Genomic DNA, 18,123 nt, shown 5'->3' with positions numbered 1-18,123 from the left:
CAGGGGAGAAATCTGAACTCAAAAACCACTGTCTCCTAATTTGCAAGAATTGTGCAACCTGTGTGTGAAACATCTGGTGCCACATACCAATGGAAACCTACCAAGCACTTGTTGAACCCATGCCATGCAGAACTGCAGCTTAATGATTTCCAAAGGTGGAAAAACATGCTATTTTGCTGATGGTCATAATGTTTTGGGTCATCAAAGTATCTCTATCTCATGGTGGATAAATAACCCAGGGAAAGGAAAAAATGCTTGTGTTGTAGGCTGATAAGTGGTAATTGCTTTCATGCTCCTGTACTACAGCTGGTCAGCTCCTTGTTTATAAAATGTTTGATATAATTGGTTTTATTATTTGCTTAAATAGTGCTTAGTGTACTGCTTTGGCATAGCTTTAAGGATAACAATGTACCATGCCTGACACAAAAGTGAAGCAACCAGAATGGGCAGAGAAAACAAAATGTACTTGGTCTACAACTTTGCTTCCGTCACTTTTTCTCGAAGTTCAATGCTTCACTGCGAAAAACTTACAAAAAAAAAAAAAAAATGATTCATAGTATTGCCCATCACTGGCCACTACATTCTCCCATTTTTCGGATAGCATACAAATCCCGTGGTGGAAGAACTGGGCATCTTTTGAGGGGATCCATGAATTGATTCAATTTTGCACTTGTTCATATGATCGGAAGTGCTGGTCGGCCAAACTGTATGCCACTGATCTAAAAAGGTGGTGGTCAGAGGGAGCAACGTATGGAGAATACGGCGGGAGGGATAGGACTTCTCATTTCAACATTTCCTTGTATATTTTGACGGGTTTTGAGACATGGGGTCAAGCACTGACCTGCTGCAAAATTACCTTTACGTGTCTATCGCTGTATTCTGGCCACTTGTGTTTCGGTGCTGAGCTCGAACACATCAATTGCTTTTGGTAATGATGTCCTGTGACTGTCTTCATCTGCTTCAGTACCTACGAAAACGTTCTGACTTCCACCGCCATGCCGGTCTTCGACATCAAATTCACCGTTCTTAAGGCGTTGAAAACATTCTCTGCATGTTCTTCCACTAATTCCCTCACCATTTGTCTTTGCCATCATTTTAAGAGCCAAAGACACAGATTTCTTCATGTTAAAGCAGAAAATTAAAACTTCCCACAAATGGTGAGAAAAGGGTACGTAAGTTGACGTACTTCATCGAAAATAACCTTATGATGTAATCACAAATCGACTAATATTTTTATGGCATTATGTTTACAGACGCCTATGCTTATTGTTTTACACCTATGACCAACCGCACAAACCCCACTTGCTGCTACTGCCGTTTATTGCAAAACGGCAGAAGCAAAGTTGTAGACCTAATAACTTCATGGGTTGAACAGGTATGTGATGTTACTTTGGCGATTACAATATTGAGACAAATTCACAAAGAACTTGGCAGTATGAACCCAAGTATCAGTATGACACTGCATTGGTTGGGAAGGGTGCCATAAAGCTGCTGTATCCTCTCCTCAGGCAAGTTTGCCCACAAGTATTGAAACTAGTCCTTGATATCCTAGGTGCTAACACTGATGTCAAGCTGGTCCAACCCACATTCTATCGACAACAGCTCTATGGCTCTTGCTGGCCAAGGGAGCACCTCAACATCACACAATGGTCCATAGAGAAATATTCCATGTGTGGACAAGCACTGTCCTGTTGGAAAATGGCACCACAATAATATCGCTTCAGAGGTAACAAATGAGGACACAGGATGAATGTGTTGGACCATTATTACATCAGAGTTCCCACCGTCACTAACACTCATGACCTGAAGTCATAGCCAATGGCTCACCAAACCATCACACCAGTAATAACACTGCCATGCCTCTCCAAAACATTGGAAGAATGGGTCCTCTACCCATGTTGGAGTACGTGCCAACAATGGTCACCTGGGGCCACACAGAACTGTGATACATTGCTGAACATAGTGTGACACCAACCGTCAGCAGTTTATGCTTCCCGGTCATGGTACCATTCTGAATGTAGCCATTTGTGTTGTTGTGTTAATGGCAGCCTAGGGCTGGAACAGTAACTTCCTAGTCCTGCTGTTGCTGCTGCTGCTAGTTTCCAACCAACAATGCAGGATGACACACAATGTTGCAGGGAGTCCACTGCTTGTTCTTGGATGGAAGGGAATATGCAGGGCCAGTTTAAAGCCCAAGCGACACAAGCCACCGTTTTGGACACCAAGCTGTGAAGGGTACCTGGGGCAACACAACTGTAAGATTTCTGTACATGACACATCACAATTACTAGCAGCCGCTTAGGAAGAGTTTTAACAGGGGCACAAAAGTGCAAATTTGGTAAACACTGCATATCAGTAGCGAAAACAGACACAGGTGAAAGTGTATGTGGGAAAGTGTGTTGCGCAGGAGAGAGGAGGAGGGGGGGGGGGGGGGGGGGGGGAAGGGGGAATGAAAATGCACAGTCATCAACAGTAACTGTTCTTTCGAGAACAAGTTACTGTCTCTGTCTTCGTATATATAGTTAAAGGCTACCCAGCCATTGACTTTCGTCTGTGCGAATGCGCACAGGTTGCCCAAACTCTTACGGGAATCGCCGAGTAATGAGTGGTTGGGCAAATGTCTATAAGGTACAATACATATATAGAATTGTGGACAGTTGGGAATGTGAGCCTCACGGGAAGCGTGCAAGGGATAAGTCCCTGCAGTTACGCTATTCATCTGTGTCCTCGGTGGCTCAGATGGATAGAGCATCTGCCATGTAAGCAGCAGGTCCCGGGTTCGAGTCCCAGTCGGGGCACACATTTTCAACTGTCCACATCGAGGTATATCAACAACACCTGTCGGCAGCTGAGGTTTTCAGTTAGTCATCATTTAAAACTGTCTCACTTGAGTGCACAGTACCTCCATGTTCGTGAAAGTGATCATCAAAATCCGACATTGTTCATGCCTCTTTGTACACCATACCAGCCTGGTAAGAACACTAAACACCAATGCACTCTAGTGGCTGTTCTACTTGTCACAGAGAACTGCAACTCTAATTAGTTTCATACCTACTGACAGTGTGCATGAGCACAAAGTTACATTGACATCCAACCATATGTTCTATATGCATCCGGTCATACTATCCAGAACAACAGTATAATGATAAACCTATTTTCACTTCAACAGCAATTTTGATTTTAATTTTGTCACAGTTTGCAACTTATATACCATATTTTGATTAAAAACAAAAAACAAAACAAAAAACGCCCCTTTAATGCAGGATGCAAATTGTCCACGAAGAGACCATGCTCTGACAATCAGCTGCACTGTTCCTCACACAGTGTCTGTCAATTTCAAACAATTTTCTGAAGGTGAATTCATTAAAGACTGCATTTAAATAGCAATGGAGAAAATGTACCAGCAACTGATACCCAACACTGACATTCTAACACAAAGAAAAACATACAAGCAATGAAATAATAGAAAACAATTTTGCACTGATTTCATTGGTTTTCATTGCACTTTGGTTTTCCAATGTCTGGTAGCAGTTTCATGGATATAGTGTTCATTGGTCAGCTTTACCATTTTGTTTGCCATTGCATTTATTTTGAGTCACTTTTTTATTTGCAATTATTTATTTTATAATCTAGTTGTAATTAAATTCACAATTATCAGCTTCACTAAATGCTGGCCATGCTTGGCCAGTATTTCTGACAATTTTCTTAATGTTTTGGTACCTCAAATTGGTTGTAAGAAGATTTACTTTTTATTACAAATTAAACTGCAACTGCTGCCTTTCCTTTATGATAACATTATTTTTGACAGATTGAGCTTGGGCCAACTGTGCACCACATGCTGCATTCAATCATACTCTGTATGGGGCTGCACTGCTTATCTCCTAGTGTGAGCAACACACTCTCAAAGCCCTAGCTTCCTGGAGTAACAGGCAAATCTCGCTGCTCTGCATAGTATTGTTGTTAATGGCCCCCCTCTGCACTATTCTGCAAATGTGAATCAGCAAAACATGCAACACCCCATCACTCCCACATTGTTCCAGAATGGTTTGGGGAACATTTCACAACTGACGGGAATGTAGATGGGTGATGTCTTCGACAACCACTGATATTTTGACAGGTGCACATTACATCGTTTTCAAAGTACAAATGCAAAGAGAGATTGCTGTAAAAGGAATTTAAAATCCCAGTATGTGGGGCTATGCTGACTAAGAGCCATAATAAGGCTACGCGGAAAACAGACATGAGCGCGCGGACAAGCGCGCGGGCACACACACACACACGCACACACACACACACACACACACACACACACATGCACTCTCTCTCTCTCTCTCTCTCTCTCTCTCTCATATATAATGTTGTTTGACCTGGGAGAAAGCAGGATTCCAAGCAGTATTTACAAAGAAGTATCCATCTTTTTTTGTAATGGCACTTGCTAATTTAATCTCAAGTTTTTCCTTAGTAACAAAATCCCAATAGCTGGAAGTGCACACAAGACTCTCTCTACTGTTGTATTCCAAAGGATGACTGACGCCACATCAATGTTCTGCAGTAGCAGATTTGCAGAGAGTATCCTCAATACACTGGTCCTCTACCATCCTGATGATCTGACCAGTGCCTGCCTTGGAATCAGCTCTGACTAATATCCGTAAGGAGTGAGTGGCAGCCGAGTGATTGTGGAGGGCCAAGGCTATGTACCTCACTGTCTTACAGAATATCAGTTCGTTAACTGCATAAAAAGAAAAATTATCTTGGGAACAGCCCAAAGTAATGAGACAGGATTACTGTTCATTACTCACCTAAAAGAGGAGAAATTTTTCCCCTCATCTGTAGGATTAAAAATATTGCCTCTTGCAGTTAATTGCTGGCCACAAATTCTGTTTAATAATTTCTGACTGTTACGTATCTACATCTCTTAACTCTGCTGGAAGTATTCATGAAGTTAATATTGGGAAAAACATTGAATGTGAAAATTCGTTTAACATGAAATGATACTTTGTAACATCATATAAATTTACTTTTAATCTGAACTAAAATTAAATAACGCAAAAAAAATTCTCCTTGGATGAAAAAAAAAACATACCTTATTTCTGCTTTCGGTATGTCTCTCAGATTCACTGTCTCACTTTGTTTTGCAAGACCAAAGAAAGTTAAACACACATTCTCCTGTTGCTACTTTACTCCTTGTCCTTAGATAGTGCCACTGTTGAAGCATTTCAGTCAGTTTTCAAATTCAGTGATCGGGGGTGTCAAATCTGGTGACTTTTGTGTTGAAATCAGTGAAATTTGCATCAAAGCTGGTTAATGTTTTTTTTGTTTTTAAGTATAGGCATGTAAATTTTTCTCATGAATAGCAGAGAAATTGGGACAAATTGCTAATTCCCTTTTTAGTTTCTGCAGAAGGCATAACAATGCCACTACTCAACATGGTCAGTGTGGTTACTTCACAGACCAATGGCGACTTGGTAACAGTCAGGGAACACAGTCCCGTGAGTGGGACAAGCTCGTCATGCAAATTGAACTACGGGAAGTGAAGCACCAGAACACATGTAGATAAGCTCATGCTATACGCTCAGTGCATGGCTGGCACGGGCAACTAATGTCTGACCACACAACAACTCCAGGCACAAAGCACAAGGGTAGGCCCACAGCAGTTTACTTCTGGAGGAGCATGAGACTGCTCCATTTATTGCTGCTTGCAAATAAACACTTCCATCAGTGGGTCTGCTCATATGACATCACATATGTGTACACTATGGGTAGTTTCTAAACTATTCCATTGTTCTATCTATGCAAGGTCCACTGGTGATGATACTAAGCCCTTGAAATGAAGGTGCAGCTGCTTAAGGCAGCTGATGACAAAGTGATATTGAAAATGGAAATCTCTAAGGAGTTGGGCACTGCTAACTCAGCACTGTTCACACACTCAAAACCAAGATCATATTATGATGATTTTGGAGTGCAATATGTTTGAGTCAGAGAGAAAAAGATAACTCACTAAACACAAAGATGTGGACAACATGTTGCTTGTTTGGCTTAAACAAAGCAGGTCTCAGAAAGCTCCCATATAAGGACCTTTATTACGGGCACGAGCTGATGATCTTAACAGGTATTGAATTTTCACAAATCCATGCTGGCTGAAATATTTTAAGAAAAGTAATATGTGTTTAAAAAAATTGTGCAGTGAAATTAGAGAGGTTTTACTGACTATGAGTCCAGACTGGTTACAGTGTACATTGGCTGCAGTACTTGAATGAGATGCAAAAAACGTCTGCACTGTTGATGAAACTGGTTTATTTTATCTTTGTAATCCCAATACCGTTTCTTGTATCCCAGTACAATATTAATAAAATAATAATAACAAGTCTATAGATTTTCAATGTACAATATGGACTTATCCATGTATTAGCCATGGTGGTGCACCCAAACAACAGTAACTCATCACACACACGTCAGGTCCAGGTTTGGTTCGCTTACCTATCTTGCAGTCCAGCAAGTGACTCTTTATTATCACGTCTGTATCTCCTACCAGCTAGCTATATACCGTATGTTCACAATCAATCATCATGCAATCCCTCAGTATGTAAGCCAGTAAGTAGTGAGGGTTTGAACACGGCAAGAAAAGGTAGGATTTATAAGAACATGAAAGCAGATCAACAAGGCCCAAAGGGCTACATCCCTTCTCATGTAACACTGTTTTTGCTGAGTGTTTATTATTTGGAATGACTGAAGTGTACCAAGATGATGAGCTGGAAATTGTACAGAACATGGAGTGACAGTTGAGACAAATTCTATATTAGAACTGGTACTACCAACAGAAGCAGCACTGTGCAACATCTGATACCAAAGTGACTGACCTAATAACACATCTCAGATTATCACACATCACTCATTTACACTTGTGTTGCCAGGAAAGGAGTACTGAACTACTCATTTCTCACAGGAAGCTGATGTGGTAAAATTAACGCCTATTGCATGGTTGGCAACAGGAAAATATGTGCTGTTTTTACACCATTCCATACATATCATGCAGTGTCCAACATGATAGCTAACATCTGGGCTGTATCACTGGTGTGGTAAGATAGCTCCCCGCCAACGGCACAGGCACACGGTGTGCTAAACTGATGAGGAAAAAATGCCAAGTTAGTAAGATGATTTAGGAACTAACAGGAAGAGATAGTCTTAAAAATCCATTTGATGACTCCAAATTCCTTGACATCAACTGTATTAGATACTGATCTGCTACCCAATAATGACACATGAAAATCTGCACCACACCGGGACTCAAACCCAGATTTCCCACTTTTCGCAAATGGTTTCGTTAACCGCTTTGGCTACCCATACACACTCCGTGGAAAAGACTTCCACATGTCATGTCATTCTTTCATATGCTGACACTAGATAAAAGACCTATACCTAATACAGCCGAAGTCAAGGAATTCACAGTCAGCAAATTAATTTCAAAAATATTTCATAGGCCTGTTGTTAGTCAACAGCATCTGTTCTTTCAGACATACTCATAAGTATTTGGGAAAGGTATACGAGTTCTCCTAGCCCTTGTGTTCCTGTCTTGTGTCTACTGTGGTGTAACATACAACTTTGGTAAAGTGATGTGTTACCCAATGTCCACCTAGTCGACGGATGAGGATCAGCACAGTAAAAGTATTTTTATTTGCGCATTAGTTTAGAATCACAAATCGTTGAAATTTGTAACCGTTTTTGCATGTACACTGGTGGAAATAGGTGCTGTGCATCTTCAAGGTGGGACTATGATGGCAGTTCTGCTACATATTGCAGTACCCACTGGGTTGGCAGTAATTCTGTGCTTTTGGTGTCCCAACCCAGAGAATGGGATGTGCCATCGAATAAAGGGGATACCTTGGCAAAAGTGCCGACATCATGGAGGACACACCATGATTTGTTAGGCGTCAGATCTACAAGATCTGTCATTAACATCATACACAAAGTACGTAATATCATAGTGCATGTATGAACACAAACATCTTATGAAGTGTTGCCATACTGTAGCAGAAGGAGGAATATAAATGTATTTCACAAAAAGTGCTTTCTGTTATTTAGTAGAGGTTGAAGACAGATAAAAGCTTTCAGACTCCAACACAGGAACTGTTGAAATGGTACAGGAGTCCACATCAAGAAGAAATTTTTGGTTTATCTGAATGTTTAATCAAGAAGCAGCAGTTCATAATTTTAGACTAGCACACACCATTTCAGACTTGATAATATTTCACTACAAGACTGTTAACACACACTGTTACCATTTCTACAGTGTTATTTTGTCCAAGCAGTGACATCAGGAAATGATTACTACCAAAGAGATGTCTATCGTTAATGTGGTTTACACAGCAACAGCACAATTGGTTCAAACAGATGCAATATTTTGTGAACGCAGTTCTATGAAATTAAAGATGACAAAAAACTTTGTAACATTGATTATTGGCAAAAAGCAGACTGACCAATTAAGCTATCTTGTTGATAGAATATGACACAGCTTCTAATAATTTTCATATGTGCAACCGAACCCCGTCAACATTCTGCACGTTTCAGCCCAGAGACAGTTGGCCATCTTCAGTTACCTGAGTAGGCAACTGCTCAAGAGCCCAGGTGCATTCACGATTTTTATGCCAAATCACACACATGCAAAATAAGCTGGCGTCTTTTGGTGCATGCATCAGATGATGACACGCACAGGCCAGCTGAGTTGTGTGTGCTGCCCTCGGTGGTGGAAGTGAGAGATGATCTAATCATTGAGTATCAAATGAATCTGTCGATTCCATTGTGACTGGATAATTTAATTATAGGGTTACAATTTTTATCCAGTTGATAGTCCCTGTCACAATTTATAAAATTATTACCAAGGCATATTTCCACCAGTTGACTACTAAATTCAAAAAACTGGAAACCGGAGCTAAAATTTTTGTTCTATTGCATTCCATTGAGTGTTCCATGGAAATACAGTGTTCTGCTACTGTTGATTTTAACAGCTGCTGAGGATGGGTGCATGTTTTGTGTTCTGTACAATGCCCCTGGACAGTTCATGCCATCTGGCGTCTATATGCAGCAACACACTCACAGGGAATTTTGTAAATACCCTCTTTTTTTCAGTTGTAAGTTGCCTTTAATGGATCCAAGCAGGGCTAAGCTCTTCACTGGTGACTGGAAAATAACCTTGATTTTATTTTTCCTAAGCAATCTGCCTGTCTTGGACGACACACTCCTGGCATATGGAAGGAATGCAGTTGCTTTATTGTCAGCATCAATACCCTCAGTGCATTGCTTCTTGCTATTATAACTGTGCAGGGCTTTCCTTATTTGGCATGAAATGCAGCCATTCTCTTAAAAACCTTCTCCAAGTGTTCTAATTCTGCATGGAAGTTTTCATTGTCCGATATTATGTGTGCCTGATGCATTAAGGTACTAAGAACACTGGCAGTTTGTGCATGGTGAAGACAGCTGGACACCTGGAGATATATATCTGTGTGCATCCGTTTTCTATACACAGAATGACCCAATGACCCATCATTCTTGCGGCATACTAGCATGCTGAGAAAGGGTGAAGTTCATCTTTCTCAATCTCTTATCAGTCGCTTGAGTACAGTTGAGCTTAGCTGTTCAGATTTACTAGTTAGCTTTGATGTGGTCTCACTTTTTACCAAAGTGCCTTTAATGGACTTGTTACGTCTTATTGGTAACTTATTCAGAGCTGACCTGATGGCCTTGTTCGAACTACTTCTTATTTAATAATGAATCCTTTGAACAAACAGAAGGCGTCGCCATGAGGAGTCCTTTGCCCCCTGAGGTGGCTGATCTTCTTACGGAAGACTTTGAGGAGAAAGCACTCGAATCTGCTGTTTTAAAGCCCACGGTTTTCTGGCATTATGTAGATGGTACTTTTGTTGTACGCCTTTGTGGCAGACAAAAACTGGATAAATTCCTTTTTCACTTAAACTGTTTACATGAGAACATCAAGTTTATGAAGGAGATTGAGAAAGACAGGACTTCACCATTTCTAGACATGCTAGTACACTATAAGAATGATGAATCATTGGGACAATCTGTGTACAGAAAACCCACACACAGACCTGTATCTCCAGGCGTTTAGCTGCCATAACCCCTCACAAACCACCAGTACCTTAATACATCAGGTGCAAGTAATATCGGATAGTGAAAACCCCCATGCAGAATTAGAACATTTGGAGAAGGTTTTTAAAGAAAATGGCTACACTTCATGCCAAATCAGGAAGGCCATGCACAGCTATAACAATAAGCAATGCACTGAGGATATTGATGATGACTATATATCAACTGTGTTCCTTCCATATGCTGAGAATGCTGCACACAGCTTGCTTAGGAAAAATAAAATCAAGGTTACTTTCCATCCACCAGTGAAGAGCTTGGCCCTGGTTGACTCTGTTAAAGATGACTTACAACTGAAAAGGCGGGCACTTACAAAATTCCCTGTGTGTGTGGTGCGGCATATATACATCAGATTACATGCACTGTCCAGGAGTGTTGTACAGAACATGAAAGATACACTCATCTTTGGCAACCATTACAATCAGCAGTAGAACAAGACTCTATTTCCATGGAACACTCAATGGAATAAAATAGAACAAAAATTTTAGCTCCAGTTTCTAGTTTTTGGAAATCAGTAATCAAAGAATCGGAGGAAATACTTATTGCCGATAATCTTGTAAATCTTGACAATGGCTTTCAACTCAATAAAAACTGGAATCCTATAATTAAAATTAAACAATGGAAAATCCAGTATTGAATGTAACAATATTATGAAGAGGATAGTTGGTTGGTTCTGAGCACTATGTGACTTAACTTCTGAGGTCATCAGTCGCCTAGAACTTAGAACTAATTAAACCTAACTAACCTAAGGACATCACACACATCCATGCCCGAGGCAGGATTCAAACCTGCGACCGTAGCGGTCGCTCGGTTCCAGACTGTAGCGCCTAGAACCGCACGGCCACTCCGGCTGGCAGAGGATAGTTGCTACTCACCATATAATGGAGGTACACAGAAAGACTGTCAGAAAGTGAAATATACAACCAACACACACACACACACACACACACACACACACACACACACACACACACACACACACACACAAAAAAAACCACAATCTCACCAACAACAACTCACACACACATGACCACAATCTCTGGCAGCTTTGTGTTGTGTTGTGTCTTCACAATATTGTTATAATTAAAATCATCCAGTCACAACAGAATCAATGGGGTCATTTGATACTCAATGATTAAATCATTTCTTACTTCCACCACTGACGGCAGCACACACAAGTCATCTGCCCCACACGTCATCACCTGATGCATGTTCCGAAAGATGCCAGCATGTTTCGCATGCGCAAGATTTGGCATAAATACCATGAATGCATCTGGGCTCTTCAGTAGCTGCCTACCCACCTGAAGATGGCCGGTCGTCATTGAGCGAAAATATCATAGCAGAACGTTGACGGGATCTGGCTGCACACCTAAAATTATTAGAAGAAGAAATATTCCAGAAAAATTTCAGAAGTTCAATATGACACAGCTGTTAAACGTGATTTCAACAGCATAATCCAGGAGTTTGCTTCAGTCAAGCAAGGAAATGGAATGCAAAATTATAATAAAACACTGTTTCAAGAAATAAATATTTGCTCCACTCTTAATTGTACCCCCTTTTCTTTTAATTGTAATTAACAATTTATGTGCTGTTAATAGACAGCCTCCGTAGCCGAATGGTTAGCATCACAGACTTCGGTGTGTAAGGACTCTTAGTTTTCTTAGGCATGGAGGTCTGGATTGGGTTTCACTGAGCCTCTTGTGGTCAAATGAGAAGCTGCTTGAATAAAGAAGCAGTAGCATTATCTGGATTCACCCACTAGCAAAAACAGCTGAAAATATTAGCAACATGCTGATCATATGTCCCTTGACCATAGATCACTTCTCGTACTGCCTCGTAGACAGCAGTCAGCCAATCTGAACATACCTAAGACCTAATCTGTGGTGTTTATGTTTTGCACTATTAATAATTTACGGCAGGAAAATGAAAGCTATTCTTTACTACAGATTGTACTAAAACCAATGTGCAGTAGCTGCCATGCAGAAAACAATACTTATTTTGTTTGACTTTCAATTCTTTTCAGAAGTTTGTAACCAATTTGTAATCTATTTACCGCAATCATACATTAAATTTGTGTGCAATATTTTTCACAAATATAGTTAATTTAAGTCATATTTTTCAATAATGCTTCATTTTTTTGAAAAGTTCTTATAAAGTTATAAAATTTTCTAAATCTGAGTAGAAAAAAATTCCGGGAAGATAGTTTTACAGGAGGGGGGAGTAGAGGGAGGGGGGGGGGGGATGCACAGCTTTAGCAGTTCTGATAATGATACAGGATCACATCAGTATGGCTCTGACTTACATTGCCAAGGATAGTATCGATAATGATAGCATTCTTCTTGCAAACACGGTGCAGTTAATAATCTTGCATGTTTCAAAAAATGGAACATGTCTCAACATTATAATGCAGCTTACTGCCATTCTTGTCCATTACAGGAATGATTTCAAGAACATAGTATACATGTACAAGAGAGATTTCCAAGTTAATCAAACCTTTATTCTATTTTAAAATTCATGGTAGCGTATGGCCAGTCATTTGATATCTCCCCCACCTACAATAACACCTAAATATTGTGCTCCATATTTTGTTGTTGACTATATCACAACATTATTTGGACATACATCACACGAATACAGCTAGTGTCATTGCTGTTAGAGAGGTGTCCAGATGACTCACATGGTGGGTGATCTCACAGCACTAATTCACAAGAATGCAATCAGTACAGTGCAAATTACTTGATGCTTTTATTTCAGAACAGAAAAAAGTAGTGCAACAACATGATTTAGATGCTCTGTCTGTCTCCAACACTGTTACTCGATATTTTTATAGCTTACAGGGAACCGTTTCTTGCAAAGCATAATTGGATTACAATTATATATGAAATACGTGAAACATACTCACTAGTGCCGCTGGTCATGTATTTCATTTCTATCCCATATACCTGCTGCCTCCATCAAAGCCACCCTCCCCCTCCAGTTCCTGCCTCCTTTCTTCCCTTGCCCACTCATCCCACCCACGACACAAACTGCAGAACTGCAAACTTGGCAGTGTGTATTCATCTGGCACAACGTAGTTGTACAGCAGGTGTGTGTGTGTGTGTGTGTGTGTGTGTGTGTGTGTGTGTGTGTGTGTATGTGTTGTTTTTACACTCTAGCTTGAAAAAGGATTCATCTGAAAGCTAGCAACATTTTCAGTTCTGTCTAAGTGGCTGTTGGTGGCAACTCACTGTCTCTACTATTCCATGAGTTATTACCTTTACTTCTCAATTAATTACAATCTGCCAGAACTTCCCATACCATAATTGTATGTGAAACAGGTTTACACACTTACCAAATTATAAACTTCTGTCGTCAAACTCTGAAGATGCCAAATTACTCTTATTAAAAACTATACAATTACATTAACGTCTATAACGTATAAAGATTTTTTCTTACCTCATACCCTGCATTGGGATATGTAATCTTTGGCCATGAAGACAATGCAAATGTGAAATGCCAAAATGCAAATGCATATGGAAGATAGCTCATCAAAACATAATTCTGTGTGGCATGGATGTGGTGACTGAAAACATCTAATGCGCAGAACCACTCCAAGCTATCAGTAATCTGAAAAAATAAAGCTGTTACTCAGCCATAATTTAAGTTCTAAGAGCAAAAGAAAATCTTTCAGATACATTGGAATAGCTGGTAATTAATATATAATGTCTGCTTAACAGAGAAAGAGCTCATGTAAATGAAAGCTATTTCCAATTTATAGCACTTTAAGTTGTATCAGTAAAAGGAGTTGTACCACTTAAATGCAAAACTAGTGTCACAAGAGTATTAACAAAATAAAAAAATAAAATAAAGAGGGATTCAATATTAAAGATCTCTTCCTTAAAAGATCAAGAAAGCATTACAGTTAATACAAAAAAATACAGGATGCTAAGACTACAATATGGAAACAACTCAATTCAACTATGAGCTAGTAACACATTAAAAGAAATAAGCTTTAACTAGGGCTATAAGGAGAGGGACGTGGTATGTCTGGTAAAATAAACATAGGAAGGAGATGCCACTAATGAATGTACAGCCGAAGATTGAAGACCACACACACTTGACAACAGTATGCATGAGGAAAGTACCTGCTGAAGAGCCAGTTTTGACAAACAACTGCAGTGTGGGTGTAATTAATGCAGACAGTGAAATAAAAACTGAAGTCAATGCTGATGAGATGCAGAGCATGTTACCAACAGTATGCTACCTGTTGCTAGTCAACCTTAATGTTAATTGTAGACAATTTTTATAACATTGAAAAAATTGACACTTTGAATTTTTTTCCATGAAAGATAATTACTTACCTGTTTCAATTGAGCATATCCTTCTTTTAAATTCATATTAAGGTAATTTTCAAATACACCTTGTGCAAGTCTCTCATAATCACCATGGCTCTGCACAGTCTGCAAAATACTCCTCATCCTATAGAAATGAAAATGGTAATAAAGTTTATGTAGGCCAAACATGAAAAAATGGAGAAACAGGGGGCATTATTCAACAATGTCATTTACATAGAGAACGATCAAATTCTATTCTATATTGATATTTAGATACAGTAGAACAAAACATTTCGATAAATGTTCATGTAGGCTTTAGGTATGCTGATGCAATAGCCATTACTAATTTAAACCTAATATCAAATTAAGAATGATTTCTACAAGTCACTTTTTCAACAAACTTTCATGGATTTGGTCATCAACATTTAGCTCATCACAGTCTACTTTTTTTCTTTTCAATTTGGGTGATACAGCGGCATCAGCTGCAATCAAGGCAGTTGCACTTTCAAAATATGCAAGCTGCCAGTTACACAACCATGTTTCTTACATCCGCCAATGCAGCACAGGGTGCTGCCATGAACGATTATGCTGCCACTAATGAGGTGCAAACATCCCCTCTTGAAGTTCCAGCGATGGGTGTACTTAAGTTCAAACATTCATGCACTGATCCCATTTTGTGTGTTTGCCAGCTGAATAAAGTTTACAGACTTTCATAGTGGCCAGGTTTCGACACCTTCACAACAGACATTGTGTTGAAGATTGACAGTATACCATATATTTCTACATTCAGATCTACTGTTGATAAAGGCACTGTTAAAATTACCAAATATGCAGCAACCAGTCACAAAATCATGTTTTATTTATTCACTTTTGCAAATCGATTTCAACTGATTACTTGAGTAGTACTCAGGGCACATATTGGTTGAAAGCACCGATGATGGCTGTTAATCAGTTGAAATCGATTTGCAAAAGTGAATAAATAAAACATGATTTTGTGACTGGTTGCTGCATATTTGGTAATTTTATGGTTTACGGTCGCTGCAGGACTTGGGAACCACATGGAGCCCACCATTCAAAAGGCACTGTTGTAACAGCAACAAAGTTATTTATTGTTTTTACTATTTGATATTAGATGTAGAGTAAATTAATATCTGAATTCTCTATTAATGAACAGCGTCTGTTCCTCGCTCCTGTATCCACCAAAGAACCACTGAGTGTGCAAAGGAAGACATAACAGATAACACGCAAAGCACAAGATTACATGTATTGACAGCCTTTCGCTACTGTGCAGTTTACCAACAGCAAATGCTCCAAAATTACTTACTACATGAAAACAAATTATTTGTATTTCAATGTATAATTCAGTGGTGTACTACTACCACAGTGTAAATCAAATTGGGACAAAGGACAAAAAAGAGCTATATCATCAATTTCACTTTTACTTTCTTTCCTGTTACAAGTGTAGCAAGACACAACTGTATTAGTTTCCTATGATTCTGAAAATATAGTGACAAATAGGACCAGAAATAGTTTTTGAATGCTAAGTAATACTAGCTGTGTCATTATATTTAACGTACCAGAATCCCGTTAATATTCAGTTGTTTGTGGTGACTAAGAAAATACTTATTAAGAAAATCTGTGTCACTGTGTGACATAGCAGCCATTGTCAAAAATACAATATGAACTTTCTTTACAGAACCTGTGAAGATAAATGGGAATTAGCTCAGACTGTTAGCTTACAATTACTTAGTTAGGGTACTGAAAAGACCTACACCACATAGACTGTTGTTAGTTTTCCCAATACCCAATGAGAAAAAAACTTCTGAGCACTCATAACGGCTGACGATTCTAATATGCAATTTAAAAGCCTCAATAAAGGAGGTAAGTAAAAGGTGATAAAGATTCTAAACTGGCAATACCTTCACCAAATGGAAAGAATAATAACTGTCTTTGTAATCCTATTAATCACACTACCTCGAATGATTTACATGTATATTCTCTACAGTATTATACCATACAACACCATCTTGTTCGCCTTGTATTACATATAACAGAAGTTATTTAAGTAATGAAGTGCTTTTTGTAAGTGTAGGCTTTCTTGACAAAGTTCACTGATGAGTTCACATCATGATATCAACAGAGTAAACTGGTAGATGAGTAATCACATTTCAACAAGTTTCTTACTTGCCAAAAGATTTGTTTACGAGGCACTAATTTGATTTTTTGTCATGGATCTACATACAACTTTTGTCTGATAATGGCAACAATGGTACTTCTACACATAGGGTTTTGCATTAAAGACATTATATACATTTTACCAACTTTTATTTTTATATTTTTTGACACAATCACATGAGAATTTCACGATGCCGTTACTGGTTTTGATCACCCAGTGGTCATCTTCAGTCTGTCAATAGGTAGATCGAGGACACAAAGAATCATCATAGAATTTGTTAAATTTGCAAATTAATTATCCAGATAATGGTCCTTTCTATCCCTTTTTAACTACTGACAGTCTTTATATGACACTGGCAGGTCGAAACTGTACCGGCATTTTGAAATCCTCATGTGATCATATCAAAAAATATGAAAATAGAAGAATGTTAGTCAGTCACTTTATCTCCAAGACTCACTACTTTTTCCTGACGTTTTACTAAGATGATGATAACATCTTCAAATATATAATGGTTACTTACAATAATTATACTTAATTAAGCAAAGAACAACACTGATGTATCCTTTCTTCAGTTTCAATACCCTTGAAAGCACATGTCAAACATCAATATGCAGAAGCAAACACATGGATGAAACAGATGACAACAATAGAACTTAGAGTTTAAGGTTACCTTGATGCTTTTGAGGTTTCTCCAAATTTCATTTCTGGTGAAGTAAGTTCAGGCATTGGTTCCAGTTTGTAATCATCTTTATTAGTCTCAACAAACTTTCTGTTACAACCAACAAATATGATTATTAAAAGCTGCAGTACACATTAAAAACATAATATGAAACTCTGCATGTAATGTATTAAATGCTTACCTTTTTGGTCGCTGGATCTGAAATATTTCTTGCCACACAGTAAATAAACCTTTCTGCATATCCTTGAGGCCAACATTAGATTTCTGCACATCTGAAAGTCTGATTTCTTTCTTTTCCATCTTAAAAAAGTGCAGGAAAGACAGACAAGCCCTTACATCATTCCTAGTTTTCTCAGCAAGAGCAGTTAACGCTCCCATATTTGTTTTGATTCGTTGCTTCCGGCAGATTTCTAGCAATCTTTGAGCTAGTCTGTCAAAAAAGTAACAAAGTATTCATTAAAAAACAAAATTTAATTTTGGATCATTGTGCCATATTTATATCCAAGTCTTTAGCAAATTCTACCTCAAAATACCTCAATTTCTTTATTTTATATTTACAATTATTTGTTTTGGCGCAAATAAGTTCACAACTGTATGAAACGATAACTGCAGTTTTACTATTCACAACATAATAGCAAAAACTAACATGTCATTAAACATTTTTCACCTCTGTTCTTGAAACTGTACTTTAAAACTTGCATATTTAGAAACTTGCCTTAAAACTTTGCATACATTCTGTGAATAAACAGTGATAAGGATGACAATACAAACAAAACTTTGAAACTACTACACTATCAAGA

The 18,123-nt window shown here is 38.6% G+C and overlaps 1 protein-coding gene across 2 annotated transcripts in view; it reads right to left on the bottom strand.

Moving 5' to 3' along the window:
• LOC126457060 (chromosome transmission fidelity protein 18 homolog) overlaps positions 1-18,123 on the bottom strand; it is a 485,881-nt gene that overhangs the window by 393,438 nt on the left and 74,320 nt on the right. For both annotated transcript variants that reach the window (XM_050093058.1, XM_050093059.1), the window contains exons 12-15: positions 17,505-17,753; positions 17,315-17,413; positions 14,496-14,613; positions 13,591-13,761 (exon numbers count right to left, since the gene is read on the bottom strand). In XM_050093058.1, coding sequence (XP_049949015.1) covers positions 13,591-13,761; positions 14,496-14,613; positions 17,315-17,413; positions 17,505-17,753 — 637 coding nt within the window. The remainder of the gene's footprint in view (positions 1-13,590; positions 13,762-14,495; positions 14,614-17,314; positions 17,414-17,504; positions 17,754-18,123) is intronic.

Source organism: Schistocerca serialis, chromosome 2 (genome assembly GCF_023864345.2).
Source record: "Schistocerca serialis cubense isolate TAMUIC-IGC-003099 chromosome 2, iqSchSeri2.2, whole genome shotgun sequence".
Lineage (NCBI taxonomy): Eukaryota > Metazoa > Arthropoda > Insecta > Orthoptera > Acrididae > Schistocerca > Schistocerca serialis.
The sequence above is the reverse complement of the archived record's forward strand: the minus strand, read 5'-3'. Positions and strand labels throughout refer to the sequence as shown.